General features: G+C 35.9%; 1 protein-coding gene across 2 annotated transcripts in view; it reads left to right on the top strand.

Moving 5' to 3' along the window:
- The window catches only part of TTC7B (tetratricopeptide repeat domain 7B), a 120252-nt gene that overhangs the window by 48928 nt on the left and 51355 nt on the right, over positions 1-19969 (top strand). For both annotated transcript variants that reach the window (XM_014869878.2, XM_088167467.1), the window contains exons 9-15: positions 2389-2526; positions 5878-5961; positions 7157-7261; positions 8529-8646; positions 8837-8894; positions 12410-12482; positions 13747-13907. In XM_014869878.2, the coding sequence (XP_014725364.1) occupies positions 2389-2526; positions 5878-5961; positions 7157-7261; positions 8529-8646; positions 8837-8894; positions 12410-12482; positions 13747-13907 (737 nt within the window). The remainder of the gene's footprint in view (positions 1-2388; positions 2527-5877; positions 5962-7156; positions 7262-8528; positions 8647-8836; positions 8895-12409; positions 12483-13746; positions 13908-19969) is intronic.

Below are 19969 nucleotides of genomic sequence, written 5' to 3'. Positions count from 1 at the left end.
CTGGAAAGAGCCTGGCTCCCACTTCCTTGTATCCTCCCTTTAGATATTTCTAACATTGATAAGACTCCCTTCCTGAGCATTGTTTTTTCCAGGCTGAAGAGTCAGCTCTCTCAGCCTTTCCTCATGAAAGAGATACTCTGGTGTCTAATACATCCTGGTGGGCATTTGTTGGACTCTCTCCAGTAGCTCCATGTCTCTTGTACTGGAGAGTCCAGAACTGGACCCAGTACTGCAGGTGTGGCCTCACCAGTGCTGAACAGAGGGGAAGGATCACTGCCCTCGAGCTGCTGGCAACTCTCCTGCTAATACAGCCTGGGCTATCAATACCCTTTGTTTCCAGATGGGGCACTTTGCTGGCTCCTGCTCACCTTGGGTGTCCACCAGGACCCTCAGGTGCTTTTCTGTCAAGCTTCCTTTAAACTGGGGTGCCCCCAGCATGTATGGTGCCTGGGTTTATTCCCTTCCAGGTGCAGGGCTTTGCTGGAGGTTTTGCTGAGGTTCCTCTCAGCTCGTTCCTCCAGCCTGCTGAGGTCCCTCTGGATGGCAGCACAGCCCTTTGGCATATCAGCTCAGCAAACATGCTTGGGGTGCACCCAGGTCATGAACAGGATCAGGCCTAGTATCAATCTCTGGGACACACCACTAGTTAGTGGCCTCCTGCTAGACTTTGTGTCACTGATCACCAGCTCCCTGGGCTCAGCTTTGTGTGAGATTCTTAACCAGTGGAAAAATGGCTGAGCATATCCTTTCTTCTGCTGAGGCTGCACTGAGCTACACTGCTCAAGTGTGTTCCAGGCTTCAAGTGAGTAAGTGTGACCAGATGACACATTGCAGTTTAACTGTCACCTTAGAGTGTCTGAGACTATGGCAGTTCTGAAGTACTGAGCACTTAAGTTCCTACATACTTTCTGTTTTATAATTATCAAGAAAATGATTGTTCAAATACACAAGATACCTGTAATAATTATGAGATATCCTTGTGCTTTGGCATGGTCAACCACTGTTTCACAAGAAATGCTGGTGCACAGCTTGTTCAAAATTTCCAAGGAGCTGAGTCAAATAGTGATTAGAGGTAGAGTTAAAAGGAAGTTCTTGAAGTTGACTAAATATTTATGCAGTGTAAAAAGTAAAAGTCAAAGACTTCTTGATCAAAAGAAAGCAAAATATCTGTCTGGGGGTGTGTGTGTATGTGTGGGGTTGTTTCAAACCAAGGTGTGGATAATTCATTTAATAATTCCTGAGATGTCTTGTGCATTTCACACTCCATGTATATATTTGAAAAATTTTCAATATTTAATTATTCTGATATTAAAGATGTATTTGTTTTGTTCAGAGCTTAAAATGTTACCCTGTTAAAGTGGAGAAAAAAATATCGCTTATTATGTGTCATTTTTTGCATCTGAAAGAGGGGGAAATAAGCTGCCTATTAAAATTCAGTGTTTTTAAGTAAATGTACTAAGGGGGCCTTTCCCTGTGAAATTAAAAATAAGGAGGGGGATGAGGAGAGAGAACTATCTTTGACTTCTGATTGCAGAGTACCAAATATACTAGCATTTGTACCATTTAGAATATTAAACATCGAGAAAGCTAGAAATAGATAGGATGGCAAGATAATGTGTTTTCAGAGGCTTGATGGTAAACTGGGAGAAGCACTGGGTGAGGTGCTAACTACTCTGAGACTTGAATTTTGTTCTTTGCTCTTGAACATGATTTCTCTGTGAACACGGTCAATTAATTTAATCCATTTCTAGCTCAGCTTTCTTCCTTCCCAAAAGGAACACTTTACTTTTTGCAATGTGCCTTTCACAAAACAGGTTTGAAAGTACAAGCCCTTACTGCAACCATGGCCTGATTCTAAAGCTGTACCCAGAAACAGAATCAGCTTTCACTTCTCAGTAGTAACTCCTGAAGGAGTTTGTGGGTTATCCTGGGCATGTTACCAGTCACAAGTGATATTGTCATGATGTTGTGAAGAGAAAAGAAGTTGATTGCCTTATTTTACAAATGCTAGAATAGAGGATTTGAAGATCCTTTTAATATGTTTTACTAGCGCACAAAAAATAAAAATAAATTTTAGTAGATGAATATCCATTATATTGAAAATATACCTTCTTTTTTTTCTGAGAACTCTTCAATAATTTGAAATATATTAGTTAGATAATGGAATTTGAATTTAGTAATTAAAAATAAGTCCATGTAGAAACATCGATCTTGCCACTAATATATAAAGTTGGTAATTCTTTCTATCTGTAAATTAGTATCAGATCTCTTTGTATCCCTTATAGGAACTACTGACTCTGCTGTTGAGTAGAATGGTAGTTACTTGAGTGAAAATATGGCTTGAATTATAATGGTTGCCTTGGTTTCTTTCTTTGTGGTGTGTTCCAGGCTAACCGTGATGCTGTACTGAGCAGAATACCAGAACACAAGAACGATCGCATCATCAGTTTGCAAAGTGCATCTGTAGTCTACGATTTACTTACAATAGCCTTGGGAAGAAGAGGCCAATATGAAATGCTTTCAGAGGTTTGTTGGTAGTAATGAATATTCATCTGTGTCATTGTTGCCGTTTTCTGTTAATCGTGTTAATTGTGGTAGTGAGAAAGGGCTGAAACAAATACAGGACACTGTCATTCTGACCGCTCTATAAATATAGGAGATAGTTTCCACCCCAAAATGTTTACTCTCTAACTTTATACAAGTGACTTGAAGTGGCCAAACAAGAAAAGTTGCATGGAAGGTGTGGTAAACGTTTAATACCACAGAAATTCACATGTGTTTTAGATGAGGATGCATGGATCTGCTTAAAAGGGTACACATTAAATGGAGAGATCAAGAAGGAATGGCAAAAAAAAAAAAAAAAGCTATTCTGGGTATAGAAACATAGGGGTTTTTTTAGGTTTGGTTTTTTTTTTGGCGGGGGTGGTGGGGTGGTTGGTTTTTGTTGTTTGTTTGTTTTGCTTTTTTTTTAATCTAGGATCTTTTAGTCTAGCATCTCTGTAGTATTATTCCAGCAAAATTGTATGTATATTCTTTTGAAATGTTCTTCTTGATAAAAAGAATTCCACTGTCTTTGAAAAATACTTTCATTTAGAATAATTAAAATGTTTGTCATATGTACATGAAGTATCTTTCTGAATATGAAAAAAGTCATCTTATGAAGACCTGTTTTAATAAACAATACTTATTTTAGCATACAGATATTCTAGATACACAGCTGCAGCAGGATCTTATCAGGAAATTATTAGAACATCTAATTTCCTCTTATCCTTGTCATCCAAAGCACAGTGTAAAACATAGACTTTAAGAAGCTCCTATATTTTAGTGAGTAGAAGATATCTGCCCTCAAATCCTGCTGCTGATAGTCTGTAACTTTTATGATTTGAAGTATTATAATAAACACATATTCAGAAATGTTAAAATATTCTGTTCAGTTATATAATAGGCATTTAATTTTTTAGATCTTCATTCTCTTTGAGCTAATTTTGATTGCTCTAGTGGAGCTGTTTTAGATTAAATCAGAAATTGGGAAATTATTCTAAATGTGGAAATGGTATTCACCCACCAATATCTTATTGCTGCCTTCTGGTTTAGCTATAGTTGATAACTTACAGAAGTAGTTGGTTGTTATGTAAGAATATTTAATGATCAAAAATCTGTCTCCTCCTTGTTAAACTGTTCTAGTGCCAAGTCACGTTCTTAACTGAAAAGGGCTCATGTTTTTATTGAGTTTGTATATAATGGGCTTTCAATTTCTTAGGGTAGCTTCAACTAGATGAAGCAACTTTATACTGTCAATTCTTTCCTAAACAAAAGTACTCTGGTTGTAATCAAGTTAGTTTTTAAGCTTTGTAGGATGCATGATATTGAGCTTGTAAGTGTTCTACTAGAAGAGATGTCTTCCAGACTGGAAATTTTCCTAATTTCATAATTTCGTCTTTCAATTATCTAACTTCGAGCATATACTCTTCAGGAGACCATAGTGATGAACAGCCAAATTCAGTAATGTGTTCATATATGATTTGTGATTATTTACAAGGCAATATCAGCAATGGGATTTTCCATCAGAGAGGGAGTGTGCTGAATGTGTAGTTAAGTCAATTGCCATTACCCTGAACCTTATCTTAACTTCCAGCCTGCCTGGTGACTATTGCTTGTTATGTATTTCTTATTAGGTCTTTGAAATTCCTTATTGTGACTTTGTTCAGAAGAACCCAGTGTAAGAGGTGTTTGTGTTGTTGCATAGGTCACACACACATCCATGCATTCGTCCCTTACCCCCACATGCACTGACGGCCAGTTCTGTCATCTTACAAAGAAAAGAAAAAAACCACATGACTTGTTACTTTTCTTACTGAGCAGGCCAAATAAATAGAACTTGAAGTTAAGCAAAAGGGATGGTAGATATATTATTAGTATTGTGAAATTCAAGCCTTTTAGGATAATCTACTGTGGTTTCCTGTGCCCTCATAATTGCAAAATTGTAAAGTCCTGAAGTATCAATTTCTCAAACCTAATTTTCTGCAGTTAGAATTGGGAATTAAGTTTTAATTGAGCAAGGCCTAGAAAAGAGATTTTACATTTTTTACAGTACAGTGAGCCTTATGTTTGCACCTTTGTGAAGTATTTAAAATAATAGAAGCTATTACACATAACTTACTTGTTTCTTTCTGTGCTCTTTTTGTTTCCACTTATGAAAACTCCGATGGGAAAATAAATTCTGTCTTGTTTTTTGTAGCAATCATTTAATTAACTTACTTCACATGCAATCTGATGATGAACCTTTAAGAACAATATTAGAAAGTATTTCTAAAATCATGTCATACAGCAAAAAAATAATTTCTTTACAGTAATATAATAAAAATTCTATTGGGTAATAGTCCTAAATTGGTCCTATATTGGAAACCACTTGATACTAGACATTGTGTAGTAGGTTAAATTGTAGCATCCATTAGTTACATGTAGCAGATAATGCACTTCTGTTTTGTTTCCTCTTCAGTGTTCTTTGCTTCAGATTCTGGTGTAGTGTGGAAACACAGTTCACACCTGGTTGTGCTTTCTGTAATGTTAAGGCTGAGTTTGTATGGGAAAACTCATTCATGTTTTTATGGTTTGGCATTATACACTGTAGCTGTCAGAGCAGAAAGCTGCTTCATGTAATTGGACTCTGCAAACTAGAAAATTAATTCCTAAATCAGTTTATTCCAGATAAGTATTTCACCTTTCTACTATATAGAACTGGCCTGATTAGTTAAAATTAATATTAGCAAAATGAAATCATTCTTATTGACAACAGCAGATATGAAACATTCGAAATTAGTGTATAATGCTAATTTCATTATTTAATCTCAGTATTAATAATGAATTTCCTTTTGCCATTCAGTTAGTTCACTTAAAATCTCAGCAGAATATGGAGTGTGAAGTTAAAGCTGTTACAAATAGAAATGATACTTCAGGGTGAATCTTTATATACCACCCCTCCTTTTAAATGGTACTTGTAAGTGCTTGTGGTACTGCTGCTTATTAAGTATTTACAACTTAGGAAGAGAGGGTGTACAATTTTCATTTTCACTTAAGACTTATCACCTACTTTTTACAGATAGTATGTTCAGTAAGCTCATAGTCATCATTCTTCTTTCAGACTACCTAAGACAGTACCAGCAGGAGTATTTAAATAAACATAGTAAATGGGAAATCAGTTTTCTGTTAAATTATTTTCCATATAGAATCTGGCAGCTATTTTCATGTGTTTGAATAATTTAATTTTTTTATTTACATGCATGTTAGATAAGAGTCTCTAAAAAAATGTTAATACCATTATATATTCTCAATAATTGATGAACATGACCTCAAATAATGATTTCACTCCCCATGTAGTGCTTAGAAAGAGCCATGAAGTTTGCATTTGAAGAGTTCCATCTCTGGTATCAGTTTGCATTGTCCTTAATGGCAGCAGGAAAAGTAAGTCTACATTTTTTCATATAATTCTTGTATTGATGGCATTTAATAACATGTTTAGCACTTCCATAATTTCCATCTGTAGTGTTTTTTAAAAGAATTCTAATCCTTGCGTCAACTAAGTATGCTGTAGTCCTGAATTTATTCCTGGTGCTGTACAAAGAATGTTGTTATTTGAATAGTTTCTAACTTAGGTGATGATAACAACTATCTTGCCAATAATATTAAAATAAGCTGATAAAATACAAGCAGCGAATTATACCAGATCCTATTATCCTGTTAAACTTGAGTGTGCTTTTGATGACTTAATTTATTTTATACTTAGGTACAAATTAATGCTGATTCGTGATACTGTTCCTTTTTTTTCCCCTTGCAAATTTCTGACTTTATTTTCTTTAATATTTCTGCCTTTGAGATTGTGTTTTCTGTGCAACTAATGGATTTTAAAAAAAAAGTTATATAAACTAGGAACTTAAGCTTTTAGATGCAATCCTCTGTTTTCAGTTTTCTGCTTTTCACTACCTTATTACAGAAAATACATTAATTATGTAATGCAAACAACTAATTTTCTAAAAGATCATTCTCAATGGGGATATTTTGCTTATTTTCAGAATGGAGGAATGTATTTTCCTTAGAAAATATTTTAGCAGCACATGGATTCTGAAGAGACTTGGTTCTTCTTCTAACTCTACTTACTTTGACTTATCTTCCAAACTCTGATTGGATGGAGGCAAATTAGTTAAAAAAAAAAGAGGACCAGTGCCATTATATCTTATATCAGACCTAATCCCGTGTGCTGTTTTAACTCCTAAAGAGCACCAAAACACTGCTTGTTTAGAAAACCCTGTCCTGTTCCTTCTCTTTAATTTGCCTGTCTCAAATGCTGTGAGTTTACAGGCCTAGTAAAGTTTTAAATGCATCTCAAAACTGTTTTCTGAATCACGTACCATTGGAATTACATTCTTAGCAGATGTTTCTCTGGGGCTACTTAATGAAACTTCGTAGCAGTTAAATAACAATAGCAGTGCCTAAAGTCTTGTCGTTCACTGGCTTGAGGAGCTTTGACCAATTGTCAATAAAATCTGTATTAAGGTCTCTTTCACAAAGGAAAAATAAAGTAAATGGTGGAAATTGGAATCTTCTATCTGTGCGACTTATTTATGTTTTTAGTAATTTAAATGGGAAATGTTTTAAACAGTCTGCTCGAGCTGTTAAAGTCTTGAAGGAATGTATACGTTTGAAACCAGATGATGCAACTATTCCACTCCTTGCTGCAAAGCTCTGCATGGGATCTCTGCACTGGGTAAGCTTTGCCTTCTGTCTTCTCAGCAAGAGCTGTACTAAAATCTTGATTTAGAGATGTAGCAAATACTTTTGCACAGTGACTGCATGCACTTGGACATATCTAAAAACACAGTGCAGATACGTATGTGCACATGTACATCCCTGTTTGAATGGCTAGTTTGAAATACTTGACAGTAGTTATGTATATCAAGGTAGCATATTCTGACACTGGTCTAAGACATAGCTTAAAATATATGGAAATTGAAACATTGGAAGACAGATCATAAATGCAACTTAGACTTCTGTTGTTTTCTGCAAGAGGAAAATAACTTTCTGGAAGATAATGAAGAAAATCTCTTATAATCAAGAGACTCTTCTGGTGGTACCATGTTTGCAGGCAGCTGTGGTTTATGAATTTGTAACAGGGACAGTTGAGTATTTTAGATAAACTTGAAATGGGCGTATCTACAAAAAACATTAAAGTGATCAAAGATCATGATGTTGTTTTCAAGATACTTGTGTATATTTTAGTAGAATGAGTATATTTAAAAAAGAAGGAAAGAGAAGGAAAAGATCACATATAGAAATTGAAAGTGGTGTAGTAGCACAAACATGACTTGTTGAGGCTGACAAAATACAGCTTTAATTAAGGTATATCCTAGTTCTGTAAATTGTTCCCTATGGGCTGAGTCCGTGTGGAGTAGCTTACTGTACTTAGCATTTATAGTTACTGGAATGGATTCAAATGGACTTTTTTTTCTTTCTAGATTATTAAGTAGTGTGCTAGCATGGCAGGTAAACCTTGATTTTTATGTGTTTCTCTGTTTATGAGTTTGCATCCATTCAGCAATGCAGCATTCAAAGCAGAGTTCTACATGGATATACTGTTTTTTTACAGGGTTAGAGCCATAGTTCTTGTGATTGATTTTCCTAAATAAATGGTTCATGGGTCAAGAATTCTATTTATAAAGTAGATGGCATATATGGACCAGAAATACTTCTTTTATTAAAAAAAGAATAAGAAAAATAGAATACAAAAGCTCAGTAAGTATGCTTTGTACCAGATTTCTCTCAATCATAGGAATAGGTGTTTCAGCTTAAGATCTGTGGTTTTTTACTCAGTATTTAGCAAGAAAACTAAGTCTAATGAAAAATTAATTAGTCCTTCAAAGCAATCATGGCTGAGATTTTAACAGGTGCATAATATACATTCTGAGCATTCTTGCCATTATAATGGTAGATTTAGCTAGCTTTAGACTTACATGGACGTTTTGTAATATTTTCAGTTGGAAGAAGCTGAAAGATTTGCCAAAGCAGTTGTTGATCTCGGGGACAAAACATCAGAGTTCAAAGCAAAAGGCTACTTGGCACTGGGATTGACTTACAGTCTGCAGGCTACTGATGGTAAGATAGGAATAAACATTCCCATTTGGAAATTCCCATGCTGCCTAAAAAAGGATACCTGGCAGAATAGTAGACATGAAAGCTTCTGTGTGCAACCATTTTTTCAGTAATGAATTAAAACTTCTTCAATTAGTGTGTGGAATAAAATCTCATCATAGTTTGTATCACTGATTAAATATATCCTTTTTAGCATCTTTGCGAGGGATGCAAGAGGTCTTGCAGAGAAAAGCTCTTCTTGCATTTCAGAGGTGAGTGGGTGTTGATCTTTCCATTTTGTTCTGCTATATGTAGTCCAAAGCTTTTATTATGTACTAAAAAGAGAGACTCGTAAAAGATAGTGTAATGACAACTTCACCTCTGGGAATCTCCTGTCATGAGAACAGAATGTATTTCTTTAGCATTTATTGCCATCATTTTCTGCCAGAATTACCTGAATTGATTTTTAAGGATTTCCCTTTATTTAAAGATAGATACCTGTATTGCTCTCCAGTATAAAATACATGCTCAAGTATTCTTACCTAGAATGAAAATCCACACAAGGTAAGGTTTCAAGTAGTGATTCAATGAGATAGTGTTTCTAAGAGCTGTCCACTGATCAGACTGTATAGGAGGCCTTTGCAATTATCTCTGTAGAAGTCGAGCAATAATTGAGGTCGTGCTGCTGGGGCTGAGGAGTGAAGTGCAGGTTTTGAGGTAGGAAGCCAGGGGAAAATGAAAATTCTGGACATGTACATTACTGTAAATGTAACAGTGTAGGCAATGGCAGTGCAAATGCCATCTTCCAAGTGCGTTGGAAGCAGTGCCATTGGGGATGACAGCAGTTCATTCTCATGGACTCTGCAAATGAAAGGACAATAAACTGACGAATGAGAACATTTCTACCCTAATTATAGAAGAAACAAATCTTGATGACAAAACTGGCAGAAGTGCTGCAGCATCAAAATATGTCTTTTATGTTTGTATACCCTTGAAAACCCTTCTTTGGTAAGATAAGCCTAAATGTAGGCAAACAGATTTGTGCATTAATGTGAAAATTAAGTCCTGGCTTTTTGATAGTGATTTTGTATCTGAGCAGATAGGGTTCAAAATGTGTTTTGTAGGTGACTTTAGAGTGAGCCTGGTATGTGTTGGTCCTTCTTTTTTCTGTCTTGTCTTACCAATTCTTCTGTATGAAAAATGTTTTAACATGTCTTTGCTCTTCTGTTCCTTAGTGGCTTTAATTAGGTTTTTTACTACTTCAGCATTTTCTCTACGTTGAAACGGAACTTTCTACCTCCTGGTTTATACCTTAGTTCCTCACCCATCCCTCCTACCACTATTGACTTAATCATCACTGTTGCTAACCATTTTTCACCAATTCTATGCATTCACTACTTTTGAGACCCTAATAGTGAATTGCTTTCTTTTAAGGGTTCTTTGGAACAGCAAGGGATGAAATGGACCATAGTGCAAAGCTAACCCAATCCAGTTCAGTTTCTGCTGACCCTATTCTCCAGTTCAGAACAGTGATTCTCAAAATTCTGAGAGTCAATTTTTTTGGATGGCTCAAAGCCCCCTTCAGTCTGGCCTTGAACACTGCTGGGGATGGGGCATCCATAACTCTGGACACGTTCCAGTGCCTCACCACCCTCATAGTAAAGAATTTCTTCCGACTACCTGATCTAAACCTACTCTTCCAGTTTGAAGATGCTACCCCTTTTCCTATCCATACATACCTTTGTACAACCCTCCTTTCCCACTCTCCTGTAGGATCCCTTTAGGTACTGGAAGGTGCTGTAACAACTTCCTGAGCCTTCTGTTCTCCAGGCTGAACAATCTCAACTCTCTCAGCTTGTCTCTTTAGCCCTCTGGTCATTTTTGTGGCCCCCCCTCTGGACTTAGTCTGACAGGTCCACGTCCTCCCTGTGCTGGGGACCCCACACCTGCACACAACACTCCAGGTGGGGTCTCATGAGTGTGGAGTAGAAGGGGAGAATCATCTCCCTTGCCCTGTGGTCAAACTTTTTTTGATGCAGCCTAACACGTGGTTGGCTTTCTGGTGGTAAAAGCACATTGCCAGATCAGGTCAACATTCAGCTTCTTACCACTGTGAGATTACCCTTTCTCAGTCTCTGTTGAAATTCTGTTTCTGGGTTGCATCTTAAGTTGTCCTTCATGCAGTTATATCAATTATGCCTACTTTCTCTTACCACATCTGAAAAATAAAATTTTTCCTGGAGATGGAAGTTGAATTCCGTGTCTTCTACCAGTTTATAAAGCAAGCAACCTGTACTAGACTTGGTATTTTCCTGTGCCTTTTTTTTTTAATAATTTTTCTGTGGATTTTTAAAATCACCTACGTAGAGGGCCAATTCCTGAAGAAATAGAGGTCCTGAAGAAATAGTTACATTTTAGACCCTTGCCTGAACCAGATTTCAAGGCTTACCAATTTGTGATGGTGGCCGTTCAAGAAGGTGCTTGTTACTCTCTCCACGCAGTAGTGAGGAGGTGTTTGTTTCACTAACTTTTTTTTTTTAATTTTGGAAGACTTTCAGTGCTTTTCTTGTGGTTGGTGTGAACGGAAGTTTCACAGAACACACCAAATGGTAGATAGATAGTAACAACTTTGTTCTTTTACTGTCTGAAACTTGGATGACTGAAGAAGTAGTCTCGAAGTAAAAATCTCTTGTTCTTGTTTAGTATTGCTTAATTTGTGAATTTAAATTTAAAAAAGGACTGGTCCTGGACCCTGCTAGGCTTTACCTGTTCATCTAGTCTCCAATGAAGTTAACAAAATATGGAGCTGTCCTTTAATAACTTAAAACTTATTTGAAGCATGTTGGGAGTAGTTACTAAGCTAATGGACCTGTCCAGCTGTTTGGGCTTGAGAAGACAGAAATGCACACGTCAGAAGCAGAAGGTTCTCTGAGGTTTTAGTGGTTTAAAGGTCAATTTTGATGCTTCCTCCCAACGGAAGCAACTCACTAGATGTTCCAAAGATGATTATTGCACATTGCACTCACATTCTAAGTGAGACTTCTTTAAAAGAGTGCAACAAATGTAAATTAAAAAATAGTTCCAGGCTTCCTGCCCAATACTTACTACACATCATTTCGAGGTACAGCCATATTTTTTTTTCGTTCTTATGCTCAAACATCCCCCTGCTAAAAAGCTCTTATGTTGCAGAAGAAAGATTGTATTATGGGGGGAAATAGTAATGTCTTTTACAAGAACAATTTCCATAGGATATAAGATGACTAAGACTCAGAGGGTGCATTTGACCAAAATATTTAAAAGAAGAAAACAAACATAATTTTTTTAAAAGGTGGAAAAAAGTTGATATAATTCATCTCTTTAAAGAAGTGCTGTTCTGGGGAATTGATGTTTAAATTTTTTCCCCCTTTTTTCTGTAAGAAAACTTCATTTAATGAATTTTTCTTATAAATATTCGAAGTAATGACATCTAGTGTTTGTTCAGGAGTATAATTTATTTGAAGAATCATTTTATATTAAAGATTTATTTTTTAAGATTTAAGCAGAAGTCACATAATTATTTTCTATTAAAAATGACTTTTCATGTCCCAAGGTGCTTCCTTTAAATCAAAGATGAGTGAGAAGCATAAGAGAAGTTGCTGAACTGAGCACCACTTATATCAAAATATGAGTATATATGTAGTGAAGAGATCTCAGTATGAATACATGAATATATATGCATTTATGGGTATGTCTAGCCTGTCTGAACAGGGGGAAAATTCACTTTCTGTTTTGTTTCTTTGTTTTTAAGGGCTCACAGTTTGTCTCCAATGGATCATTTGGCAGCATTTTACTTGGCACTGCAGCTTGCCATATCCAGACAGGTTGGTTATGTTTTAAAAGTGCAACATCATGCTGTCATACGAAGATTACTATTTTTATCTGTTGATGAATAGAGATGAAGATTTCTTCAATAAAAACCTGGTTTTCCTTGTGCATATATTCATATATATGGAAAAAACCCTGAAATACTCTCTCCAAACATCTTCAGTCTTATGCAGTTCTCCTGGGTTCTGCCAATATTTCCAGCTCTAGGATGAGAAATAAGACAAAAGTAATTCCACTTGCTTCAGCATTTATGTTGCTAGACAGAGAGAAAAAAATCAGTTTTGAAGGTGTTTTTACCTATTATGTATAATCTGTGCTCAGATCCTGGAGAGGAGAGCTCTTGAATCTAGTCTTTAGTGGTCTTTGCAGTGCTTAAATCTTGAGTACCTGGTAATATCTGTGCCCATCCTGAATACCTGTGTGAGGCTTGGTCATTGTGGACAAAATTATAAAATAGTATTTAAGGAAATGGAAAATATTTTATTGCTATATAAGAGATCAGAGCTTAGTCCAGCTTGTACAGCTGTTGCATTTAAGGCATTCTACCATACATCACATGAATTTGGATAATGTGGAACTGCTTTCTGTATATCATGGTAAGCCTCTTCCTATGTCATGTTTATTTCACAAAGTAGCCCTGAGCACAGTTGTTTACATTCTCTAGTGACTACTTTTCATTGATAATGAGTAGCACAGAACTTGGACTATGTCATGTTAAGTGGAATGAATTGTCACTTTACTAGCACAAAATATTTTTGAGGAGGAGGCTATGATTCTGTATGTTCTGAATTCCAAAATTCTTGTGTTGCCTAATTAAATTTCTTGGTTTTAATACTTACTGTACTTACTTTGAACAAAAACACAGGCAGCTGAGGAGATAATAAAATTCTACATAAAGAAAAGTTACTGTTGCTGTCTAACTGCACATTTCAGTTAAGCATTGCAATTAAAATATTTTCAAAATCATATAGAAATACAGCCAGGACTAGAAAGAGAGTATTTTAAGGGGCTGAAGGTAACTGTTTTATAAAAACATGAATCTTCCTTTCCAGGGTTAATATATTATTTAATTTTCAGTGTTTACTGTACAGCATCAGGTCCATTTTAAACTTCTGAGTAGTGTCTTACAGGAGTGTATAGATTTCTACATGTTACCTAGGTGAGCATTTTGAAAATTTTATGGATGTCAATCAAGTAAAAGGCAATACTTCTAATAGTGGTGCTTTCTTTTTCTGCCTTTTTTTTATTTTTTAAAATCAGATACCAGAAGCTTTGGGTTATGTTCGTCAGGCTCTGCAACTACAAGGAGATGATGCCAACTCTCTTCATCTCCTTGCACTCTTGCTATCAGCCCAGAAACACTATCATGATGCTTTGAATATCATTGATATGGCCTTGAGTGAATATCCAGAAAATTTTATGTGAGTGAATGTCATATTTCCTTTCTATGCTTTCTCTTGTATTTATTTTCCCCAGATTCTCATCTCATTCATTTCAAGAGCGGATAAATTTGAAGATGGTTCTATTTTTTTTTCCAGCAGTCTTCTTTCCCACCCATTTATTGCAAGTCTGCTTATGAAAGGCTTGTTAAACAGTGATAAAGGATTTGTTTTGGAAGGGAGGTTAGAGCTGGATAGTTGATCTTACTTTGTTTCTTTCTACACCATCCATGTAGATAAATTCTCCCTGTTGCATGCTTTGTAGTATGTTTGTGTCTTCTATTTTTATGGAATATTGCAAGAAGGATAAATAGGACTTCACTATTAGCTAGGATAGATTTATCCCATCCTACAGAGAACTCTATGGATATTATATGGAATCTATCTTGTAGATTTATGATGTAGATACATCATAAAATAGATAATCTCCTCAATTGTTTACATAATAACAGTTACCCGATTTTGGCTGAAGGACAACTAAATAAGTAATCAGGAAAGAAGCATGTTTGCTGAATGTTCTCTTATTTAAGAAAGATATCATTCTTTCTGCTTATTTTTCATGTTAAGTACATCCTAATATACATTTGGATTTTGTACTTTTGTAAGTGGTTTTGTTGATGGGGTGGGTTTTTTTGTTTTGTTTTGGTTTTTGTTGGTTGATTGGTTGGTTTTTTAAAGTTCATTTTTTTATGGAAATCTAATAATATTCTTTATAGTACAATATCTCAGGGACAGCTTCCATTAACTTCCAGTCTTCCACTTTCATGCTTTACCAGCTGTCACTAAGGTTGTAATCCATAATTTACACCTATCCTACATGCTTATTTGGACAAGTTTTAGAATTACCTCATTCTTAACTTCTAAATGACTGACCTATATCATAAATTTTTTATTATATCAGCCTACCAGAAAAACATGATTTTTTGAAGTATTATTCATTTGAAAATAGAAACTATAGTGGTCTTCCTTCCTGTTCCTTGACATTTCATGTCTCCATTTGACTGTCTCTATAAGGTATTGTTGCCTTTTTTCTCACCAATCTGACCAGGACCTCTGTTGATATCACCTCTGGTCAGAACTTCTGTGGCTTGCAGCCAGTTCTGTGCAATGGCTTTTGTTGCCTTTTGCTGTATCTCACTTCCTAGTTTATCTACACACCTGTGCCTTGTCTCAGTTCTTATCAGGGGCTTCTATACATGTTTCACAATTTCAGAACAATGTAGCAGTTTCTCTTTCAAATCTCTTTGTGCTTTCCTCAGGACAGAGAGACTTGTCAGTAAGCGAAGGTTTGAGAGGCAATTGAAGCATCAGCTTCCTAATTTTATATCCTATTATTGTTAAAGACAAATATGTTCAAAGCACTTTGACTGTCATCTTCTGTCCGTTCTCGTTTCATCTTCTGCCACTTAGTGGCAATGTAAATAACATAGCTGCAACTGCTGTGTGTCTCAGAGTAGTATTGGTCCACAAGTATTACTGAAACTGTAGTTTTAGAACTCCCTATTGTTATAGGAGAACTCCCTATTATATTATTCACAGTTGTAATGAGAGAACAATGGTTCATGCAGTAAAATGTTTTAAAATACTTTTGTGAGCATTCAAAAGGTATTTATTGGTTTTTCAAATATGGTTCATGGCTTTTCCAGAGTAGTTTATACTGCAACTTTGGTTAAACATGTCTGAGTTGTTGGTTACAGTACTGATCTTTGTATTAATGTTTGTACATATATTAATCATACAGGTCATAAAGGTGGCTCCAAATTGTTGGTCCTGTTGTATAATACAGACTCTGTGGTGATACAGTGTACTGTGTTACAGTGTACTGGTACAAATCAGGGAATTTCAGAGGTAAATCTTGGCAGTAGGAATCACCATCAGATGCAGCAACAAATGCTGAAGAATCCAAGGTGAAACGTTTAATGTATCTCTAGAAATCCTTTTGAGTCTCGTTTTTAGTGCTGTCAATTTCCCAGAGAAGTCGAAAATATGATTGAGATTTCTTGTCTGCTCTCTGCAATTGATACTGACAACCAGACAGGCACATCTGACCAATAATATAAATTTGGATTGATTCTATCATGTAACAGAGTTATTTTTGCAAGGCTTTATCAGCTTTTGAAAACTATAAGTGGTGCTCTTGAAGTGGATGACAACGTGTACGTGCATATATATAAATACAAAACACAACTGCTTAGTGTATTGCTGATTCCATGTTCTTATTTGGCAACTTCTATAAACAATATAATCTCATGGTATTTCCTAGTAGATTGGAAAGAGATCCTCTTGTGTTCCTCTACAGCTTGCTAAATTTAAGATAGACTGAAACATTTCATATTTCATTTCATGAAACATATTTACCTGTGGTGCTTTACTGGATTTTGTAAACACTTCAGATGTCTTTATGCTTTATCTTTTAATTATGTCTGCAGTCCAGTAACGAAATACTAAAAGAGTTCTCTTGGTATTCTCTGTGTTTCTGTCGGAATCCCTTACCCCAGCTTTATGCAAATTGATACTCTGATGTCTTTGCAGAGTAATATATCTCTGTATTGGAAATATTAAAGCATAGTGCTTTTGATTTATTCCTTATTTCTTTCATTTCTCGTGCAGATTATTCCTATCTGCATACCTCTATATGCTGTAATTGCATTGCTGCACTGAGTGCTGTTCTTGCTCTCTTCACAGCTGTATGTCCTTTTCTTTTAAAAGAATCTACATTTTCACAAGTGTGATACTGCATCTTTGTAAAATGCCAGACGTTGCAAGGAACTCAGAGGACACATCATGAATCATGCAGAGAAGTGGCTACTTTTCAGCACTCTTCTGTTGTAATCAATTAATAAATATGTTGTCTGTCAGTTTTTGACATTTGAAAACCTGGGGCATTCCTGGAGTTCATGTTCAATACTTGAAGTGTACAGCAAGCATACCTTTGGATCTGGGATTAATATTAGCCTTCCTGCACTATAAAATTAGAGAGTTGGCCAATCAGATCATGATTTTGCCCTGGGCATCTTAGGTCAATAAGTAGAAAGAAATTCCTCAAAGCCAAAGAATTCTGTCCCATCATTATCTAAAGGAATGGAAGGAATGAGCAAACCCTCATGGCTGTTAGCAACAAGGTATAGCTTTTTCTTTGAGTAGAGTTGATCATTCCTTCTGTATTCGTTATATTGGCAGCATAAATATGCAGTTTGCTCTGATATCTGAATAGATATTGGGAAAACTATTGGCAAAAATCTAAGAAACATGTAAAAGTAAAATACATAAGTAGTAATGTTTTTTCAGAGAATAAAAAGAAAGTTATTTGCTAAATATTTATAGCACTATTTTTTCAAGCTTTTTTGTAGGCTTAAATTGCTAGGTTATAGCACTCTACTTGTAAAGAAATCAGCTGTGTGAATACAATCAGTGTCCTTCTTAATGCTGGCTAATCTTTGAGGCATCCTGCAATCTGAGCATGCTTTAATCTAGGGACAAAAAGATCTCTAGACAAAAGATTATTGAACAGGTTAAGATACTGAAAAGATTATGAACTGAGATGGGTGGGAATAAGGTGCTAGCACTAATAAACCTGAATAGGCAATCCCAATCAGGTGCTACTGTGTTTGAATTCATTGACAGTTAAGGGTTTTCTCCTTTCGTTAGAGAGCTTGTCCCAGTAGTAGAAAGGTGAAGTTCAGTTCTTCTCCAGCTTGACAGGATTTTAACCCACAAATGATGCAGCTCAGAGTCCTAACCATCAATCTATGTGAGAAGCTGAGCAAGATGATCCCTTTCTACTCCTGAAACAGAAGCAAGGATGTGCTTCCCTGAATGCGAGACTAGGCAGGAAGGAGCCACAGTATATGCTAAATTGCTAAAGTACTTAGCTATGAGCAGGGCTTCAGGTCTCAGTTACTTGGGTTTTCCTTGAATTTTATTTCAATTAATTTTGTGATTTCCCACTCTGAATGTGTAAGCAGTCCCAGAGGTGTGCATTACAATCTGAGGGTGTGTTCAGGGTGATGTAAGATAATGGTGTTTGCATTGCATTGGTTCATATCAGGCTTGTATTTCTTGTATGATATATATAGTACATGTGCAGTTACCTGAGCAGCTTTATTTACAGTATTCCCTGTTTTTCTCATCTTTTTGTTACAAGGAATTTATATCTTAGTGGTATATTGAATTATGTGAAATCTTGGAACAACACTTCTGTCTGTTTTTAATTCATGATTAGTCAAAAGTAGATTCTCAGTCAAGGGAGACAGAGTCAGGTTTCTTAGCGAAATACTTAGGATATTGTTTTCTTAATCTTAACTCTTTGGGGTTCCCTTATTATTTCAAATGCTGGGGCACTTAATGACGAATATAATGCCTACAATTTGTGTAATTAGGCAAAATAAATAGTAAATTGCTAATTTTGTGCTGAAAATTGGAACTGCAATGGATAGCAGCTGACAAGATTTTAAAGTAGCAGAAGTAGGGAACAGCAGATGGGTTATTTGAGGAGTGCAAGCATGTTATTTTAATGTTAAGTACACTCAAAAAGGAAAGGCATATGGTAACAGGTTTGAAGACAACTGAAGACTTAGTTCACAGATTAAACATTTACATTTCTTGAAGTGTGATGGAAATTTTTTTTTCTTCCAAGAATATTTCGCAGAAGTATCAGGCCAATATGTCATTCCTGTGAAAACTATTAAATCTTTTCCTTCCTGACCCTCAGGGGCTCATTTGAGCTACATTAGATTTCCCAGAATGACAGGGCCTTTTAACATTCCTCTTAGTTCGGTGAGTAACAAACTTGGTTCCTTCTTGGAGATGTCCAGGTGGGCATAAAAAAAGAACTGGTTGGTACAGGCAGTGTAGGATTATACATATACACTGGTGTTTTGTGGGACAGGAAGATATTTATCAACTGAAGAAAACAGACTACCCTATTCTGCTTTTCCAAAGTCAGTTGCAGTTGCACTGCAGTGTGTGGTGCTGGTAAAACTTGAGCTTTTGTGGAGTTTTTTCCTTGATAAATAGAGCACTAGGAATTATTTGAGGAAAGGATGATAATATAAGATTGGACAAGAAGTAGTGATGTGCTGTGCTTGCCAAAATCATGTCTTTCAGGTTTATGTGCATTCTTGTCAATATTTGACAACATGAATTTTCAGATCCGTTCCAGTTTGATCCTGTTTATATTGGGAGTTAAATGAATTAGTTCTCAGGAATGATTTTTCTGTAAAGTATCATTTGCTTGTGTTTTTTCTTTTTATTCTCTGGGCTCTTCTACCTCACTCCCCCATCCCTCTTCCCCTTTGGTTATTGTTACATGCTTTTACTGAATGGTCCATTAAAGGAGCATTGTTGATGGGTACATATTACTTTATATAACAAATTGGTCATTGGCCTCAGGGTCTTACCCCTGAATTATGTTTGCTAGGCTGTAGATTCTTTGAAACTTGATTGAAAGAGTCCCAGTTTGGGTCATGAACTGGCTGCTGCAGGGAATTCAAGGCTGGCAAACAAAAAGTTTTCAAGTGTAACTAATTTGTTCTGGCTTTAGTCAGAAACTATCTTCATTAGAGTTTAGAGATCTACATTTTCTTAAGGACGTTGAGTTCATAATATGGAATACAGTATACATACACTGCACCAAAAATCACAGGTCTGACTGCTTTGGGAACAAATATATGGGGTATAATAGGGTTCAAGGAATGCTATCCAATGAATACCAAATATTCCTATTCATGATTTTAACAAAATTGTGTTATTTTGGGGCTTGAGGGCTGGTTTTGTTGCTTCTTTTCCTATATTGAGAGTCATGCTTCAAATAGCAATCTGAACAGCCTATTTTTACTCATCCACGTTTCTGTGTGTATATGGGATTCCCAGTACTTAGCATCTGTGTGGCCGATGTTGGAGAAGGTTTGGTGATTGATTGAGAAACAGTTGAGGGCATTTATTTTTTGTTAAGTTAAATGCTTTTCTGGAGTTATTACAAAATCTAGATTTGTTTGCTTGAACACCTGTTGCCAGTGTTGGGCATTTAGTGATTTCAAGGTACT

This window comes from Sturnus vulgaris, chromosome 6 (assembly GCF_052056855.1).
Source record: "Sturnus vulgaris isolate bStuVul1 chromosome 6, bStuVul1.hap1, whole genome shotgun sequence".
Classification (NCBI taxonomy): domain Eukaryota; kingdom Metazoa; phylum Chordata; class Aves; order Passeriformes; family Sturnidae; genus Sturnus; species Sturnus vulgaris.
The sequence above is the reverse complement of the archived record's forward strand: the minus strand, read 5'-3'. Positions and strand labels throughout refer to the sequence as shown.